At 35.2% G+C, this 20,822-nt stretch overlaps 1 protein-coding gene across 7 annotated transcripts; it reads left to right on the top strand.

Moving 5' to 3' along the window:
• Positions 1 to 8,247: 8,247 nt before the first annotated feature.
• Positions 8,248 to 11,552, top strand: LOC141389199 (uncharacterized). 7 transcript variants are annotated; one of them, XM_073960358.1, is made up of 3 exons: positions 8,248 to 8,264; positions 8,472 to 8,565; positions 8,634 to 11,552. In XM_073960358.1, the coding sequence occupies exon 3, from the start codon at positions 8,802 to 8,804 to the stop codon at positions 10,164 to 10,166; it is 1,365 nt and encodes a 454-aa protein (XP_073816459.1). In that variant the 5' UTR covers positions 8,248 to 8,264; positions 8,472 to 8,565; positions 8,634 to 8,801; the 3' UTR covers positions 10,167 to 11,552. The 7 variants fall into 7 exon arrangements, with proteins under 7 accessions (XP_073816459.1, XP_073816456.1, XP_073816461.1 ...); XM_073960357.1 differs by lacking the exon at positions 8,248 to 8,264 and adding an exon at positions 8,290 to 8,381; XM_073960355.1 differs by lacking the exon at positions 8,248 to 8,264 and adding an exon at positions 8,282 to 8,353 and having other exon boundaries at positions 8,472 to 11,552.
• The last annotated feature ends 9,270 nt before the right edge of the window (positions 11,553 to 20,822 follow it).

Below are 20,822 nucleotides of genomic sequence, written 5' to 3'. Positions count from 1 at the left end.
TCAGCTGTTTTTGGCGCTGTATCTTATTATTGTGCCATGGTAAAAACCAAAGCACATCGACCAGGTAGTGGCATCGACATATTTGTAATATGTTATTTTAAAGTTTTCTTTATGTTATTAGGGAAATTACAAGGAAAATGATTTTTTTATAAAGGAATTTGACGTTTCATATTCGAACAGCTGGTGTGATACCACTACCTTGGTAATTGTGCCATGGTAAAAACTATGTATATAGCTGCCGAACCACTCGGCTATTTACCCAAGTATTTGCCCACTTGTTTAAAGTGTTGTAAAACTATCCATTTTGAAACGATTTCACAACCTAATAGTACGTTTATATACAGTCAGGGACAAAAGTTTACATACACCCCCTAAATCTCGGGTATTAGGGTTAGTAGTGATTTTTATGAAATTCCAAGTATGCAGTTTTATTTCGTCTAACTAATAAACAATATTTAATAGAACAAAAGTATATTCCATAATACAAATAACGGTACATTTTACAAAAACCTAAAAATGATGGGGACAAAAGTTTACATACACCCCAAGGAAATATGCGTATTGCCGTGCAATTTATGGAATTAACAGCAAAATTTATACATTTTATTGTTTTGGCGAATGCCTCTGGGTGTTTGAGATATATTTTAGAGAAAAGAAAATAATTTTTGGGGGCCAAATGCCGTTATTTAAGGTCAAACTTCTTGTATAGCTTGTTGAAGCCGACCCTTGCTTAAGTATTTGCGTTTTTAGGTATTGCACTTAAAAAAAAAACACAAAATTAGTGTCAGATTACAAAATATTGAGACCCTAGAAAGCTTTGGAACTGTTCTTGTGCAAAATATTGCTTCTTGGACGTCGATAAATGCTCGCTTTTCATCAGATTTCTGAAGAAGTTAATAGATTCCGCGGAATTCTTGGTGCAAATTACATATATAAGGCCTTGAATTGCCTTGTAATATGGTCTGATACAATCCTCTGGCATCAATTGAATCAGAAATGTGAAATATTCTGTTACAAACCTGTTCCCGAAGCTTCCAAAGCATCAAAATGTAAGCACTACCAAAAAAGCATGCAATTTGTACTGTGAACAACGTCGCTTTCGTATTATGATCATTACCGTCACTATAGGGGCGAAAAGTTTCGTATAATTGTACATTTCTGAGTTAATTGATGCCAGAGGATTCTATCAGACCATATTACAAGGCAATTCAAGGCCTTCTATATGTAATTTGTACCAAGAATTCCGCGGAATCTATTAACTTCCTTAGAAATCTGATGAAAAGCGGGCACTTATCGACGTCCAAGAAGCAATATTTTGAACAAGAACAGCCCCAAAGCTTTCTAGTGTCTCAATATTTTGAAATCTGACACTAATTTTGTGGTTTTTTTAAAGTGCAATACCTAAAAACGCAAATAATTAAGCAAGGGTCGGCTTCAACAAGCTATACAAGAAGTTTGACCTTAAATAACGGCATTTGACCCCCAAAAATTATTTTCTTTTCTCTAAAATATATCTCAAACTCCCAGAGGCATTCGCCAAAACAATAAAATGTATAAATTTTGCTGTTAATTCCATAAATTGCACGGCACTACGCATATTCCCTTGGGGTGTATGTAAACTTTTGTCCCCATCATTTTTAGGTTTTTGTAAAATGTACCGTTATTTGTATTATGGAATATACTTTTGTTCTATTAAATATTGTTTATTAGTGAGACGAAATAAACCTGCATACTTGGAATTTCATAAAAATCACTACCAACCCTAATACCCGGTATTTAGGGGGTGTATGTAAACTTTTGTCCCTGACTGTATAACCGGATTTAAGGGTTGTTTACACCATCTATCAATGTCGTATGAGATGCCAAATTTTCTACCTGCGAATGTTGTACACATAGTGTAACCACTATGAAAATTTTCATCTATCAAAATGATTTGGCAACTCATATGTAATTTTTTCATTTAGGGAGCGCTCTATTTGATACGGCATTCTCGTATGTAAATATAAATTTATCAGCTGTTTTCTGACATTCTCAAACAAAAAATGAAAAACAAAATCTTTTAAAAAAGAAAATGGAAAGGTATGTATATTTAAATATTCAGTAAAGTAAATAAATGGCGTTTATAATGTTATTTTCAGATCGATTGGTCGAAAGAAGCAGTCTTTGAAATGATTGTTTGGTGGCAAAAACATGAATGCCTCTATAACTCCAAACACCAATTCTACCAATTCAGTTTCCTTCAACCAAAATTAAAATTTGCGCAAAATTGCAACTCAACAATAAATGTAAATAATGACAAAAACAGCTGTTTTTATATTTTTAGGTTATGTCATACGAAAATAACACTTGCAGGTATGAACGCACAAATTGAAAATTGTATGGATGACGTAAATTTTGACAAACATAGAGAATGTCGAATGGGTGAAAGAAATGGCAGCTCATATGACATTGATAGATGGTGTAAACAGCCCTTTAACAAACCCACTGAGTTTCAAATGTCAATTCCATTGCTTATATTTCAAATACATAAATCCTCATAAAGAAGGTTAACCCTGCAAAAGGCTATAATATAAATATAGCCTAAAGGCCTCGACACATAAAGGCATGGCATTCTTGCTTAAGTCATATCTGTAGTGCGATTCTCTAACTCATTTTTTGATTTACCGACAAAAATCGGTAAAATTAAAATGCTTACAATTTTTCGGTATGCTAGCGACCAATATAACCCTGCGTTTACAATGACAGGACAGTTGACTTCATGCATTGATTGTCAAAATCCCAAAACTTTTCTGTGTGGCGTAGGCGTCCCGACAACTGCAAAAGCAGTTGTAAAATTTTGAATGAAAATCATCGATATCTTTTTGTTTTCCGTTCACATATTTTGTTTTTGTTCATGTTCTTTTGTTGTCAACACATTTCAATTATAATCTCACTTATGCTAAGTTTACATTTGCGAAATCCACTCGATTTCAACTGTCAATTCCATAGCTGAAACGTCAAATGAAATCTCATCTGGATTTCATTTGACGTTTAACCTATGGATTTGGCAGTTGAAATCGAGTGGATTTCGTAAATGTAAACCAAGCATTATTATTAGAAAAATGTCAAAAATTTATTAACCCGTCTGTCTGAAAAAATGATGGACATCTGTAAGACAGCCGACAAATGTATGTATGTGTTAGTAAATCAGAGTTGTACTTGAAGACAGACTGTTTGGTGTAAACGCCTAGTAATCGTAAAGTTCTGCCGATAGCAATAGGTATAGAAATCGCTGCGAGGTATAGAAATGTCAAACTGTACAGAAACAGGGTGATGTACAAATAAAGTTAATGTTGTACACGTAAAATGTCAACATTTGCTGTGTTTTGTATGAGAATTTCATTTAAAACTTATTATTTTAGCAGTTCAAGTTTGATCAGCTGGTATTTTCTGTTTCCTCAAACAAAAATAACTACGGTAACAACTTTTTCTGGGAAACTGTTTTGTATGTATCATGGTACAATTACAAAGGTAGATGCATCGGCGAATTGCTACAACAAAGCAACTTTTTTTGTAATGCAAACTGTCAAAATTTTCGCCAAATGGTCTCTTGTTGTCTCTTTTTATCGCTTGTGTTTGTCTATAAAGTGTAGACATACTATCTCTTACTTACCGAATCATATGGTTTTTTGTTTTGACTTTTCATGGCGAATTCCTAGTTTTCTGACGTTTTAGATTCGATCAGCTGGGCTGAGGCATCTACCTTTCTAATTGTACCATGGTATGTATCATGGCCATGGCACAATTAGGAAGGTAGATGCATCAGCCCAGCTGATCGAATCTAAAACGTCAAAAAACTAGGAATTCGCCATGAAAAATCAAAACAAATAACCATATGATTGGGTAAGTAAGAGATAGCATGTCATCACTTTAAAGACAAACACAAGCGATAAAAAGAGACAACAAGAGAACATTCGGCGAAAATTTTGACAGTTTACATTACAAAAAAAGTTGCTTTGTTGTAGCAATTCGCCGATGCATCTACCTTCCTAATTGTATCATGATCATGGCCCAATTACAGGTCCTCCAGCATGCGAATTCAAAGAAAAACCAAGATTTTAAATGTCAAAATTCATAAACAGAGGCGAACAAATGTTTTGAGGCGAATTTCTTTTCTGTCAATACAGGTCATGGTACAATTACTTAGGTAGATGCCTCAGCCCAGCTGATCGAATCTAAAACGTCAAAAAACTAGGAATTCGCTATGAAAATCAAAACAAAAAACCATGGTACAATTACTTAGGTAGAAACATCGGCGAATTGCTACAACAAAGCAACTTTTTTTGTAATGTAAACTGTCAAAATTTTCGCCAAATGGTTTCTTGTTGACTCTTTTTATCGCTTGTGTTTGTACAGTGAAGTGAACACATGCTATCTCCTACTTACCGAATCATATGGTTTTTTATTTTGATTTTTCATAGCGAATTCCTAGTTTTTTGACGTTTTAAATTCGATCAGCTGGGCTGAGGCATCTACCTAACTAATTGTACCATGCAAAAAACCATATGATTCGGTAAGAGATAGCATGTGTTCACTTTACTGTACAAACATAAGCGATAAAAAGAGACAACAAGAAACCATTTGGCGAAAATTTTGACAGTGTACATTACAAAAAAAGTTGCTTTGTTGTAGCAATTCGCCAATGTTTCTACCTAAGTAATTGTACCATGATACAGGTAGATACATGGTACAATAAGAAAGGTAGATGCATCGGCGAATTGCTACAACAAAGCAACTTTTTTTGTAATGTAAACTGTCAAAATTTTCGCCAAATGGTTTCTTGTTGTCTCTTTTTATCGCTTGTGTTTGTACAGTGAAGTAAACACATGCTATCTCTTACTTAAGGGCTGTTTACACCATATATCAATGTCATATGAGCTGTCATTTCTTTCACCCATTCGACATTCTCTATGTTTGTCAAAATTGACGTCATCCATACAACTTTCAATTTGTGCGTTCATACCTACAAGTGTTATTTTCGTATGACATTACATATAAATATAAAAACAGCTGTTTTGTCATTGTTTACATTTATTGTTGAGTTGCAAATTTGCGCAAATTTTAATTTTGGTTGAAGGAAAATGAATATCTAGCATGTTTGTTGTGGTAGAATAGGTTTTTGGGGTTATAGAGGCATTTATGTTTTCGCCACAAAGCAATCATTTCCAAGACTGCTTCTTTCGACCAATCGATCTGAAAATTACATTATAAACACCCTTTGTTTACTTTTCTAAATATTTAAATATACATAACTTTCCATTTTCTTTTTTAAAGATTTTGTTTTTCATTTTCTTTTTTTGAGAATGTCAGAAAACAGCTGATAAATTTATGTTTACATACAAGAATGCCGTATCAAATAGAGCGCTCCCTAAATGAAACATTTACATATGAGTTGCCAAATCATTTTGATAGATGAAAATTTTCATAGTGGTCACACTATGTGTACAACATTCGCAGGTAGAAAATTTGACATCTCATACGACATTGATAGATGGTGTAAACAACCCTTTACCGAATCATATGGTTTTTGTTTTGATTTTTCACGGCGAATTTCTAGTTTTTTGACGTTTTAGATTCGATCAGCTGGGCTAAGGCATCTACCTAAGTAATTGTACCATGATACCAGCTGATCGAACTTGAACTGCTAAAATAAGTTATTGTAAATGAAATTCTCATACAAAACACAGCAAATCCTGAAATTTTACGTGTACGACATTAACTTTTGTTTTCTTTTTTTCTTCATCATATCTCTAGTTCCAGGAAAGTGGCTGCTTCGATGGCATGTAGCCACAAATCCACTAGATCCACTGGAGTTAGAAGAGTAGGTTTGGCGGTGCAGTTGAAAAGGTGCTTTGTGTCGTGCGGGCCCATGCCGCATACTGGGCAGATGTCTTGCACGGCGCGATCGATTTCCGCCCAATAAGAATTTAGACGACTACAATATCCTGAGCCTCATTTCTGACATTACAAAAATAACAGAATAAAGCGCTCGGCACATACGATGCGTTGAGCGTTGCGGTACAACAACCACATGAAAAAAGTGTAAGTGAAGCCAAGTTTTTTGAAAAAACAACAATATTTTTCATGTGGTTGTTGTAGCGCGACGCTCAACGCACCGTATGTGCCGAGCGCTTAAAGAAGGCCGGGCCAATTTCGAACTAGTTTGTCCTTTTCTTGTTTATTCTTTTATCAGAAGCAAGCAAGGCAAGCAGGCGAGGTTGCTTATGTACCCAGGCCTTTGGTCGGACACACTCAGAAGAAACTTGTATTCAGCCTCTGTTATTCAGGACCTCTGTTATACTAATATGCAGTGATGCCAGATTTGCCGATTTTTAGTCCAAAATATCAGAAATTCCGATTTGATTTTCACCCCTAAAATGCCGATTTTTAGTTATGGCAGCAAAAAATTACGTTTTGTATGAATATTGTGGTTTGTAGCACTGATATCTAAAAGGCAACTATACATAAATCACCTTATTATTATTTTATATGTTAATTCCATGGTTTAATAAGAAAGGTTAGATAAAGCTTTCTGTCAATTTAAATTTTTTCTTTCGACTGTTCCTAAAACGTCAATACAATATACAAAATATGTGTATGTGTGTGTGCTGTTTGAAAAATATGCCAAACTATTTTAAAAACAATCGATTTCAATGATTTTTTAAATTGATTTTAGAACATTTGTATGGAAGAAATTTATCAGCTTTGCATTGAAACAAACATTTTATCACATCCACAACTCAATTATGTGGAAAAACCTTGTCACTTCATTCATTTTTCGCATTTTTTATAAAATGCTCAAAAATGGTATCGTAAACAAACCCACTAGTTGCTTTTGTGTTTACTAATTTTGACGTTTTAGGAATTCAGGAAAAACAAGGGTTCTATAGATTGTTTTCATTTAAATCTACCTCTGTACTTATAATATATAATTGTTCCACAAACATCCCAGACGGGACAGGGGAGACTTCTCTCATATCAATGAGTGCACCCCGATTCATATTAGCTCAATGATATGGGACCTAATGTTTATCTCTGAGTCCGAACGGCGTGCCTTACGACACCACTTTATGGAGAAGTTTTACATGGCTGTAATACTCAGGAAATGTCGCCAACATTACTGAGGGGTATTTTGCCACCTTTGAAATTTTTGATGTTGCTTGGCCGGAGAATCGAACCCACGACCTTCTGCGTGCAAGGCGGGTGTGCATACCATTGCACCACGGTGGCACCATGTGTTAATTCCATTGTGTATACATCAGCCAAGATCATCCATATCATAGATGGGCAAAATTTCTCTTAAATAGAATTTAAGGGAAAATTAGAACTGGGTTTTTGTTAAAATTTGTTTGCTTTTTTAATAATTTTTAAACGCAGACGGTATCTTAACAAGTCCAAAAAACTATGATATTAAAAACAAATTTGCAAAATGACCCGTAAATGTTTATTTATGTTGTAACAACGAAAAAGAGAAACAAAACACAGCAATGCTAGCGTGCAAGAAAGCCCATCTATGATCCATATACGTTAACGTGACTGCAACAACAACATAAGTTCTCATTATTCTCATCTGCCGTGGTTTAGCAAAGGAAAGATTTTCTCAGAGAGACTATTGCACAAATATTTTGAGCACCAATGGTATACGTCATGCTTTTTTATGATTTTTTTAAACGACTGGATAGATCATCACTCAATAATCTTGTACTCTTCTACTCAAAAAGCCCACAAAAATATATGATGATCGACCTATAGCATGGCAGAACTACCAGGTAGTGGTATCACACCAGCTGATCGAATATGAAAAGTCAAATCCCTTTATAAAAAAATTATTTTTGTTGTAATTTCTCCAACAACATAAAGAAAGTTTTGACATAACATATTCAAAATTATACGACGCCACTACCTGGGTAATTGTGCCATGACCTATAGTGAACATACAATATACATATGTATGTCAAATAAATCGAGATAATGTACTTAAACATGTTTTACTAAAGTAATTTTATGAAATTGCAGTAGTGGGTAAATCGATATAAGAACGCATAATTTCATAAAGTTATTACGTAGAAATCACTCTAGTGTGGACCGGGACTTATTAAAAATTAAAATCAAAATCAACGGAAAACCAACAATCAGCAGAATGCCACCTAAACCAAATGTCTTTTTGTACTAAATGCTGTTCAACTGTGTGTGTGTGTTAATGTTGCTCTGTTCTAAATTTCATGGTAAATAAATGTGATTTATCGTACAACAAGTAAAATATAAACAATTCGTGAGATATTTTTGGGATACATCAGTATATTTTGTAAACATTGTAGGTATCCTTTTCTTTATAAGAGAAGGTAATTAAATATTTATTTTTTTGCATATTACTGCACTTCGTACGTAATATTACCTTCAGGTTCTAACAATAACTTTCCATTTAATTTTAGTATCCTTTATTTATTTTTTACTTAATTACACTTGGCAACCCAATTCGCTGTTATCCTGTTTCCTCACACGTTCGTTCGTTCATCGTTCATCCATGTGAGTGATGTGCTCGTTTGTATGTTGATGTTTTTTTCTGATACTGGTACTTTTTGCTTGCAATACAGAAGAGAAATCCCGAACCCTGCCCACATAGAAAAAATCAAGAACCCTCAAACAAACTAATTTTGTTCAGAAAAACCAAAGAAAATCGAAATACTTAACTTAAAAAGAGAAAAATCGGAAAATTGCGTGACAGATATTATAAAACAAATATTGAAACATCAACTATACAAATGGATGTTAACTTAGAGGCAGTCAAAGATGATGGAAATACACAGAAAGATAGTAGAAATGAAGTGGATAAATCATTGGTCAAAATGCAAGTTGTACCAACTAGTGCTGCGGTGACAGCAATAAATCAAGGCGACACAGCAGCAACGACAGTTACAACTGGTCTATCTTCAAAAGCTCTAAAGAGATGTTTAAGCGTACCAATTCCAAGATCACAACCACCGTCTAGGGAAGTATCGCCTGTACCAGTATTTAATATTTTTGCTCCACGCGGACGAAGGTATTCGGCTAGTTATAGTCCTGCCAGAGGAAGTGGATCTAGCGGGGGAGCTAGCACAACTACTGGCAATAACGCTGGCGGTAATGGACAATCATCACGGTGTGTTACACCACGCATATCGCAGCTGAGGCAAGAAGAATGTGTTGATGGTTTAAATTCCAGGGAAGTCAATCACGAGCGGGAGGTACATAGTGCCATACAAATTTCACAGAGCTGGGAAGATTTATCTTTGGTTGCGGAAAACTGGTCCTGCAAGTCCTCCGAAGAACTGACAAATCCTTTACAAGTCGTTGTAGGCGGCACTTTATCTAATAATGGTAACGGAGGCTGCTCCAGTCCAAGTCCCACAAATAATCGTGCCAATTTACGTCTTCCATATGGTCTATCACCATCTCCAACACGACGTAGTACCTTTGCAACAAGACGCTCAATGTCTCCCATAGCTATTAGACCATCACAATTGGGTCCAGTCAAAAGAAAGTTTGAATTGGAAGAGACGCCATCGTCTACAGCCAACATGTGGAATTCTCTATACTCCCAGCCGCCAAGTAAAAAAATGTTTTGTGAAAGTCGGGGGTCCTCGCCAATTTGTCAATCTCCCTCAAGTTCAGTGTGTCCATCTCCGGATTCGGGCACTGGTACTTACGATGGACGTATTACACCAAAACTTTTGATTTCAAAATTGTATACACACAACCAGAATTCGTGTATGAATCAAAATACAAATTCAGCCTGTTCTTCACCAATGTCCGCTTCATCGTTTGGTGGCGATGTACTCGATTCGGCCTCAACGGTAACCAGCAGTTCGTGCTCGTCTTCATCCTCCTCGTCATCATCTTCTTCATCGAATGTGTTGTCTGGAGGAGGATCATCAAATAATAGTGAGCCCATGTCATTGGGCAGCAACAGTCTCGATGAAGGTATTTCAATTAATGACAAAATAATGGGCGAACCCTTGCCATCAGCCATACAGGATGAATCTACTCTAATGGATATTATAAAACCTCATGCAACAGCAATCGATGATTGTTGCAATAAAATGATAATAGAAACAACAACAGGAAATACTATGGAAGAGAAAATGTAAGGTACGACTTCTTTTCCACCATCACCATGGCATAGTTGCCTTGGAGTAAAGAATACTAATAATGAAAAATATTAGATATAGTTAGTTATTTACTTAATAATGAGAATTTTGTTTAAAACTGCTTGTTAGGACAGCCACAAATTCATTCATCTGAAAAATTAAATGCTACAAACTTTTTTCCAAGTCGGAATTCTCTCTTAAACGTTATAGTATAACAAATCTAATGAAATATTTGCCATACAAATATGGCAAATTGAATATTTCTGTTAATGACAGCTGTTTGGAACACAATTTCCAAATTACAACATGTTTATTTTGCTATAAGCCCACCCTTGTCCGTTCTACAGGCATATATAGGGGTATGTGATGAAAACCGATTCGACTCGATTTGCAGAATCGAAATTGAATATATTTCGAAACTCCCTTATTTAAATAATATTTTTAAAATCCAATCACATGGTCTGTTCCAGTACTGCAAGAATCCACTAACATAAAGGAAAAATTGTTATCGTAGTAAAAAGTAGGAGCTTCTTGCAGGTTCTGGAACAGAGCGACAATTTCAATAAAATATTCGAATTATGAGAAATCGAGTTGAATCGGTTTCCATCACATACCTGATAAATATTCGTAGATTTTCCAATATATTAAATGAAAGTTTTTTTTTTTTTTTTTTTTGCCAAACTACTTACTGATACGCCATCTCTTTTAGAAATGCATCTCATTTATGTGAATTGTTTGGATATAAGAAGTGTTAAGCGAAAATTGATATACAATATATAAAATTTTCCGTCGTTTCAATATTTTGAAGTATCCTTTTTCAAAATATTTATTATTTTTTCCAAAGATTTATTCATTTTTATAACAATCAAATAACTCTTTCATTTAATATTCCGTTGCCATTATTAATCGGTATTTGATATAAAATTATATATAAATTATATATTATATTTATGTAAAAATTATATGTAATTCTTTTTAGTTATATTATTTGCAGACATATATATGTTTAGAATTTTAGTGTTAATTTTCACATGTATTATCCCTAAACTCACATCATCTTCTCCCACCTTCCACCACAACATCATGCCTAGGTATATTGTTTTGTTATGCACACACCCTCCAAGCTTTTTTGTATTGTGACATATATTTGTTCCAATCGATCTTATTCAATATAAATTTATAAACAAATATTCGTTTACTCTGTATGATATATTTTTACATGTTTTTCCAACAAAAAAGAAAGCAAGAACCTGCAAATGCCCGTGATTTATTTAATTTGTATGTACCCTGTGCGCTTTAATAAAATTATTAAGTTTAAGTTTATGGTCCTATATTTAGAAACTATTTCGAATTAGTAGAAGAAAATAAATTTTATGAAAATATTCAGAATGATACAAAAAAAAACAAGGTTGTTTGAATGTAGTACTACATGTATACATAAGTGAAGGTATAAGTGGATGGGAAATGATGTACATAATCTGGTACAACAATCAAACTTATTACAAAGAGCTAACGAGCTAAATATATGTATGTAAGTATGGGAACCAAAAAAGAGTCTGCAGCTGTCAAAGGCAATTTCTGAAATTCCAAACGGTATAGACATCGTATCGATAGATCGATGTATGCGCATCTTGGCGTCGGGTCCTATTGTTCATAGCATATCTCTTGTTTGTGGCATATTGCGCTGAACTTCCTAACGATCGCGGAAACTATAACCTAAGTTGAGTTCTGGCTGACTGACTTTGAATTAAACCGAAAACATAATCAACGTTTGAGTAGTTTTGCTTCATTTCTAGTAAAAGAACAAAAGACGAAAGACATCACTGATCGTTGATTGTCTTTTCGACTTTAATCGAGTCACAATGATGGCGGATGCGCATTACATGGATCCGTACGAGTATTTATATCCGATACTGTGTTATAAAAGCTCCACGCGTAATCCATAGGGGCAGACAATTAATCCATCTTAAGAAAGATTTTAGGGTTTATGACGCTTACTACTCTTTATACCTTTTATACAAGTATATAACGTTTTCGACCCTTACAACTATTCGACAATCAAAAATCTAAAAAGGGTTTAATCGGCTCTCGCAAGCCACTGCTGTTTTCGAAAGGTCAAAAGTAAGAACAAGATTCTTAAGTGGCTGGCCGATAACACTTGGATGCTGACAAAGTACCTTTTTGGCGTCTTATAAAAAAGGAGGGATATTTATGGGGCAGAGGGAGGTCCAAAGATAAAAATGTGTGAACACCGTACTACCACCCCCATCAATTGCAACACATGCCCTGCATGTGGACTGGTGCAGATTGCAGAGTTGTTGAGTTTGAACGCAGAAGAATGAGACCAGATAACTAAACTGGAACAAATATATTTCAGTTGTACGATATTTCGCATCTGGTTTTAGAAGGAAACAGAAATAACAGTCATTTACCTAATAAAAAAAGTTCGCAGGATATGGCGGAATACCAATCGAACTCCTCCTACCTAATCCGGTCACATGCGGAGACAACCTAAGATTTGGACGAAAGAAAAAAACTCAAGTCCAAAGTATATTTCTGGACGAGGCGAACACCCTTCCTATATTATCGAACAGCCAATGGAACAGAGAAACCCTATATATACCCAGATAATTGGACCATACACATGCGGCTTAAGACTCTCCGAAGAGTTTTGTACCAAAAGAGGTTTCAGACAAGGAGACAGCCTTTCGTGTGATCTCTTCAACATCCTGGAAAGGGTTATACGAGAGGCAAACGTCAAATGAAGTGGCACAATCTACACCAATAGCCACATGTTACTTGCTTATGCTGATGATATAGACATCATGGGACGATCAGTAAAAGAAGTAACTGATACCTTTATGAAGGTCGAAGGAGAATTTGCTAAAGTGGGTCTGGCGGTAAACGGTGAGCAGACCAAGTTCGTGGTGTACACGCGCAATGCGTCCATTGAGCTCGAACCAACTGTGGAAATCGGTTGCTATAATTTTGAGGTAGTAAAAGACCTCGTCACCTCCGTAAACACAACAAACGACATCAGTTGTGAAATAAAAAGAAGAATTGTATTGGCCAACAGATGCTACTTTGGTTTAAGTAAGCAGTTTAAAAATAAAGCCACATATCGTCAAACAAAAATAACGCTCTACAAAACACTGATACTACCCGTGCTGATGTATGGCTCCGAAGCCTGGGTACTTGCGCAAGCAGACATGGCAGGGCTTGGTGTGTTTGAGAGAAAAATTCTTCGAAAGATCTACTGACCAATCTGCGTCAACGGTGAATGTCGACGTAGTATGAACCATGAGTTGTATCTGCTGTACAACGACATTAATATAGTTAAACGTATCTAAATGCAACGATTGCGTTGGCTAGGCCATATCATAAGGATGGGCGAAGATGAACCCGCTAAAAAGGCGTATAAATACGAACCGCTTGGCGGTGCACGCAGAAATGGCAGGCCAAGGAAAAGATGGCGCAAACAAGTGGATGAAAAGGGACCGTATTTCAGAGTGCGAAGCAACAAATTGAGAGAATTGGAGATCTTTTCTTAGTTCGGCCTATGGAACAAATGTTCTGTAATGGGCCAGCTAAGTAAGTAAGTATATATACCCGGTCATTATTGACTTTAAGGAAACCTTTAACTAGAAAATCATTTACTAAATATAATCCACATAATAAAAGCTATGTACCAGAAAAGCTGGGCTCCACCCGCCCCCCTCTTAATGCTGGCTAATGACAAGTGACTACAAATAATACACGAAAAAAGTATTAAATCCAAAACTATCACAAAACCTGATCGAAAATCAGAACATAGCATTGCAAGAACACCATCGGAATTGAATTTGAAAGACACGAAACAATGAATTAATAAATTCAAGAGGAATACACAACAGTTTGGACTGTTCGAACAGATTCAACGCGTCAACAACTCGGATATACGCTAAATTTTTCCAATATCAATCAGATTTGTACTAACGTCCCGACCGAAAACTTGATTACGTTGTGGCTGATGAAAGACACTCATCCAATGTAGTGAATGTAGTACGATCGAGCCGAGTAGCACCACCCTGTTACAGCAATAGTTCGCACGCAACACGGGGCTTCGGATAGCTATAATCACTCACTACAGGCGGCTACAGCATACTTTAGTCAAGTTACCCAATGGCTTATGTGGAACCGCATTGCCTTAGGTATGAAATTGGACCTGGAGCAGTACAAATCTCTCCTCAGACTATTTTCAACGCGGAACAGCCCATATTATTACTTCGGAACAGCCCATATTATCATTTCAGAAATGAATTCGGTGGATTTGTGAGGTACTGGATATCACATTCTCATACAAACTCAATGACGACGATATTATTTTTCAGACATAGATTTTGTTTGCTCTTGAAAACCTTGGAGATGTTAAGAGAAAATACAGGCTGACGTCCGTATCGTCAGATGCTTTACAAATGTCTGAAGTATTGTAGTTCATAAAGCCGTAATACATAACAAATGCGCAGCTATGTACTTCAAAACGTCACAATTGCGCATTTTTAACACAGTTAAAAAACAAACATTTTTAATTTTTATTCCTGATGCATTTAGTTTGCAGTTTCGAGGAACAATGCAAGAGTGTGCAATTGAAATATTTTGACGAAGTTAAATAACTACAAAGCATCTGACGATGAAAAGTTCTTTACTGAGATCTTAGATACATTTTTGTAGTTGACTGTATCATTAATTTTTGGTTGGTTCGGTCTCTGTGGACCAGAATCGGAGAGAAAAGTACAAAAATCGAATACTTTCAAAAGTTGTTGCTAATTTCGCCTTTAAGAATCGTCCCTAGACAGTTTGGATGTTCCAGAAAGTAGCTTACTTATATCTTTGCAACATGATTGCGGTTGATGATTTTCTTGAATTTTGAACGGTTTAGTACCTATCTATCGAGCAGAAACCGAGAAAATAGGATAAAAACCGAATTTGTTTTGCTATTTTGGTCATTAAGAACCGTTTCTACAGAGTTGGTATGTTCCAGAAAGTTGTTTGCTGTGATCTAAGTCCCAATTTACATTAGGCGAGTTTACTTGCGGCAATTGTCAGTTTGTAGGTGAGAGAGGGTGCTGAGAGGCAAAGGGTTACCATATGCCTCACCTCTCTCTCCTACAAAATGACAATTGCCGCAAGTAAACTCGCCCAATGTAAATTGGGACTAAGGTACATTTTTGTAGTTGCTAGGTTGCCTCAATTTTGATTGGCTTGATATCTGTAGTCTAAAATCCGAGAAAAAGTTATAACGGAAATTTGACCTTGAAGATGGGGTTTGAATGGATTTTATCTGGTATGTGATGGAAATCGATTCGACTCGTTTTGCCATAAATCGAAATCGTATATCTCCAATTTTGGTGAATAATTTATGGGTCTATCTTGTATTGCACCTAAACTTGAGTTGCGTTGTCAGTTGTCTGCGCGACTGAGACGAAATGTTGTATCATTAATGTCAACTCAACTGGGTGGTCGATAAACATGTTATCGATCAGTGTTTTTTCAAACTAGTGACCTCTATTCGCAAAAAAAACATTTTAAAAATAATTGCGCTTTGGATAACTCTTTTGTGTATTCTGGACAATATTTTAATCAGCCCTATTCTGAACATTCCCATGGGAACTGTTTCCCATGGGAGCGAAATTTCCCATTCCCACTTTTTCCATATTCTAAACGACGTGGGAACTGCAAACCATGGGAGCTGAAATTTCGAAATTCGAAATTAGTTACACCAAATTATTATAGCATACTTTTGGGAGCTGTAATTTTGTTTTGTAATACAAAATGCCTATTTGCATTGAATTCGCGGTTTTTGAATTAGATTAGCAAAAGCACAACTCACTTAATTCAACAACCGTGCATTGATTTATGGATTTTTGAGTGAATGGAGTCAGCGATGTGTGATTTTGTTCTAATAAGCACATTTTCTTCAGAATGTGCGAATTGGTGTAAGCATTTTTTTAATTAGTAGGCAAAAATAATTTTTGTGTATAAAGTAATCGGAACTTTTTAAGTTTGTAACGAATTTAAAAATTGTATGTTGATACGGAGTAATTTTAGTTAGGGGTTTAACGAGTATATCGCTAGTTTTACTTATTCCTAATGATCGCTAGAACTCGTATTTTGCATATTTTAAAAAAACAATTCAAAAAGATAAATTCGGATATTTTTCTCAATTATTACATATTTTTGCGTGTTATTACATATTGTCACCATAAATTTCCGAAGACGTATCTCAAAAAAGAAAAAAAACAATAAGTAAATAAATAAAATACGTTTTTGATTGAATCTAAAACTAAAACACGTGCCCTTGAAACATTTCAAGCTTCTACGTTCAAAAATAACGATCCTATTCAAGAAAAGGCATTTCGGAAAATGGAATAGCATTGCAATAATTTGGCATATATGTATGTACGTTTGTGTGATCGTTGTCGTGTCGTTGAGGAGACTAACACGTTTTCAATAGAACGTTAGTCGTCTGATTTAAAAAATCCGAAGGTTATATTACGAAAATGAATAAAAGTTGTAAAGATTGTATATATTATGGTTATTTTCCAAAATATTTTAATAATTATTGCCAAAAATTCTTTTGAAATTGATTTGTTTTTACTTGCTGTGCTGCGTTAACAGAATCAACCATAACTCTTTTTCTCGTATTTCAATACATATGGTCTGTTCCAGAACTGCAAAAAAATTTTTATCGGTGTAAAACATGTTAGATTCTTGCAGGTTTTTGTATCATATAAGAATATGCAAAATCCGAAGTCTACTAATGACATATTTTACAGTACATTTTGTATGCTTTTATTAAGCAAACACATGGCGATTATAAATATTTGCAATAATTTTGTCGTGTAGATGTCTTAAAATATGAAATTTCATAAAAATATAACAAATTTCTTGATATTTTTTTCAAACTCCCACACTGTTTGCTGGGGAGATTTTTCCCACAAAAAGACACAAAATTCTCCCACAATTCAAGATAGAGAATGTATACTTTTTTCCCATGGGAACAAATTCCCAATTCGAACTTCATTCAGAATGAGGGGAGATGGGAAATGGGAAAAAACTCCCACAAAATTTTGTTCAGAATACGAAAATGTGGGAATGGGAAAAAATTCCCAACTCCCATGCGTTCAGAATAGGGCTGAATATTTTGGCTGAGTTTTCGAGCAAATTTGAAAAACAACCCAAGATTGAAATATAACCTGCCCATTGAATCTTCGGATCGTCAAGTTTTATTTGCTGTCCCAAAATATGATAAGTTCGGTGGAATTATTTTTTGATGATGAAGAAAATATACAGGACAGTGCATCTATTAGAAGAAATTTGAGGACAAGTCGAATCCATTGGAATTGCCATCTGCACTGCTGTAAGTTGATGTGCATGTGTAAAGATCTGTATAATCAGTAAATTATTTCAGGTTTAAGGCGTATTTTCGATTGCCAAAGGATGCCGTAGTTTATATTGTGGAAACGTTAAAGGATGGCGATAAATTCACTTCTTGTAATGGACAATTACCGGTGGCGTTGAAGTTTATTTTATTTTAAGCCATTTTCTTTTTCAACTTTGCTTTAAAGTGAATCCAGTCTCTCTGCTACTCTTCAGGTGTTCGTGTTGGAGGTCCATGGCTGTTTAAACTGTGGTTTCACCAAAAACCCGAACTCCTCGGGCTGCGTTTGGATTTTCACTCAGTTTATCAATTAATATTTCGAAATGTTGCTTTGTCGTTATTTTCACCATATTGATACACAAAATTAATTAATGATGCAAAGAATCAATAATTGTTAACAAAATGTTTATTTTTCCTTCAATTTTACTTCTTGTTTCTTCGAAAATGTTCACTGCAACTGAAAATTGGTGGTTGCTGAAAAACAGCCGCTTCGTCAACTGAGATTCGCAACTTCAGTTGAGAGTTGCCATACGTGGATCAATTTTGACAACTGGCAACGCCACTCAACGATAATTGTTATCGATGATCGACCCCTTAATGAAATTAAATAAGGATTTTAAAAGTTTTATTCAAATAAGGGGCGTTCGAGAAGCAAAACTATATATATCATCAACGGCACTCCGATTATATACCATTTCGATTCTGCAAATCGAGTCGATTCGGTTTTCATCACATACCCGTATGTGTTCGCGATTATTCACCCTTATTACGGTTGGCGTAGTCGTAGACGTTCAAGTGACGTAGACGTTGTCGTAAGTTACATTTTTTATGTGATGAAAAATGATATACAACGACGATTTTGACTTTTATAGCATGTTATATCGTTAAAAAATCGAAAGAAATACATTCGTAATTCCCAGAACGGATTTCTCGTTTTAAAAATAACATTTATTTTTTTGATACGACAAATCCGTATTACGTATGGCGTTGAAATACGAAGAAAGAGTCGTGACCGATTTTGTAAACGACAGTATATAAAAATAGAAACAAATCAATTTCAAAAGATTTTTTGGCAATGATTTTTAAAATGTATTGGAAAATAACTATAATAAATACAAACTTTACTACTTTTATTCATTTGCATAAGATAAATTTCGAGTTTTTATCAGATGACAAACTTTCTATTGAAAATCTGTTAGAGTCATTTATGCAATGCAAATTTTTAATTTTTGTTCAATAGATGATTTCAAACGAATTGTTTTCCAATTAAAAAATATGTACATATATATTTTTTAATTTTGTATGGGAAAAAAATTGTCGTTGTCGTAAATGTTACGTGATACAAAAAAATATATCCATCCCTACGCCAACGACCACAAAAACGTCTACACCGAACACTTATGGGCCGATTCCGTACAGCGAGGCGAGTCGTGTCGCGTTGCGAAATGCAATTTTTCGATTCCGTATGGCAATATCGCCTGACGTCGTCAAATTTTGTCGCCGAAATGTTCATTTTTCGGCGACAACAAATTAGCTGTCGCCGTACATTTTTACTAAAGAATACAAAAAAATAAAAATAACTTGTTATCGACGATTATTTTCTATCGCTGTACGTAGTGCATTTTTTAAATTTTGTCACAGAGACGATAGACGACGCGACATGACTCGCCTCGCTGTACGGAATCGGCCCATTATTTTGATCGTAAAAACCGTAGGGTTGTTTTTTTGCTTTTTTGTACAAATACATTCATAATACCAATTAGACGTTACGACACGTCAGCTTGCAATTTTGGATACAACAACGCCAACCATAATAAGGGTGATTATTCTTCAGGAGGAGAGCAACAACTATTCTTCCACGAGTAAACCTAGGGGTCGATCATCGATAACAATTATCGTTGAGTGGAGTTGCCAGTTGTCAAAATTGATCCACATATAGCAACTCTCAACTGAAGTTGCGAATCTCAGTTGACGAAGCGGCTATTTTTCAGCAACCACCAATTTTCAGTTGCAGTGAACATTTTTGAAGATACAAGAAGTAAAATAGAAGGAAAAATAAACATTTTGATAACAATTATTGATTATTTGCATAATTATTTAATTTTGTGTATCAAAAATATGGTGAAAATAACAATAAAACAACAGTTAGAAATATTAATTGATAAATTGAGTGCAAATCCAATGTGCACATGGGTTCCATCTATACAGCCAACTACACCAGGGAATTTCGTTTTTGAATAAAAATGGTTTTTATTTTGCCTTTTTTCCTCCTTTGTCAACTTCGAACGATCCAATTTTGGCACAATTTGTCCTCTATCAAGTGGACAACTTCCTTCAATACTCTCGATAATGTAGATTGAGCCATGCAATTGTTGAAATCATTGCCATGGGACTTTTGGAAACTTCCGTCCTCCAAGAATCGCAACGCTGCGCACACTTTTAAAAGTGGGGGTATTCCTGTTGATCTGTAACTTTCTTTGAAGTCATCCTTTAACGTTTCCACAACGTAAACTACGGCATCCTTTGGCAATCCAAAATACGCCTTAAACCTGAAATAATTTACTGATTATACAGATCTTTCCACATGATCATCAGCTTACAGTGCAGCTGGCAATTCCAATGGATTCGACTTGTCCCTCAAATTTCTTCTAATAGATGCAATGTCCTGTACATTTTCTTCATCATCAAAAAATAATTCCACCGAACTTATCACTTTTTGGGACAGCAAATAAAACTTGACGATCCGAAGATTCAATGGGCAGGTTATATTCCAATCTAGGGTTGTTTTCCAAATTTGCTCGAAAACTCAGCCAAAATATTAAAATATTGTCCAGAATACACAAAAGAGTTATCCAAAGCGCAATTATTTTTAAAATATTTTTTTTTTTTTTTTTTTTGGCGAATAGAGGTCACAAGTTTGAAAAAACACTGATCGATAACATGTTTATCGACCACCCAGTTGAGTTGACATTAATGGTACAACATTTCGTCTCAGTCGTGCAGACAACTGACAACGCAACTCAAGTTTAGTGGCAATACAAGATAGACCCACTAAATTATTAGCGGTTTAGAAGATATGAGCCTGACAAAATGATCCATTTAGACATCAAGGCCTCAGGCCTTGATACTTGTGTTCTTATTTTTGATCTTCTATCACGCTGCGGTGTCAGAATATGGTTAATAATTTTCGTGTCGCATAGTGTAACCGTAATTTCAGAACGCAGAACTTTGTCCCA

This window comes from Musca autumnalis, unplaced genomic scaffold (assembly GCF_047663935.1).
Source record: "Musca autumnalis isolate F117 unplaced genomic scaffold, ASM4766393v1 scaffold_1, whole genome shotgun sequence".
Lineage (NCBI taxonomy): Eukaryota > Metazoa > Arthropoda > Insecta > Diptera > Muscidae > Musca > Musca autumnalis.
Note: the sequence above shows the minus strand (reverse complement) of the source record. Positions and strands in the feature narration are given on the sequence as shown.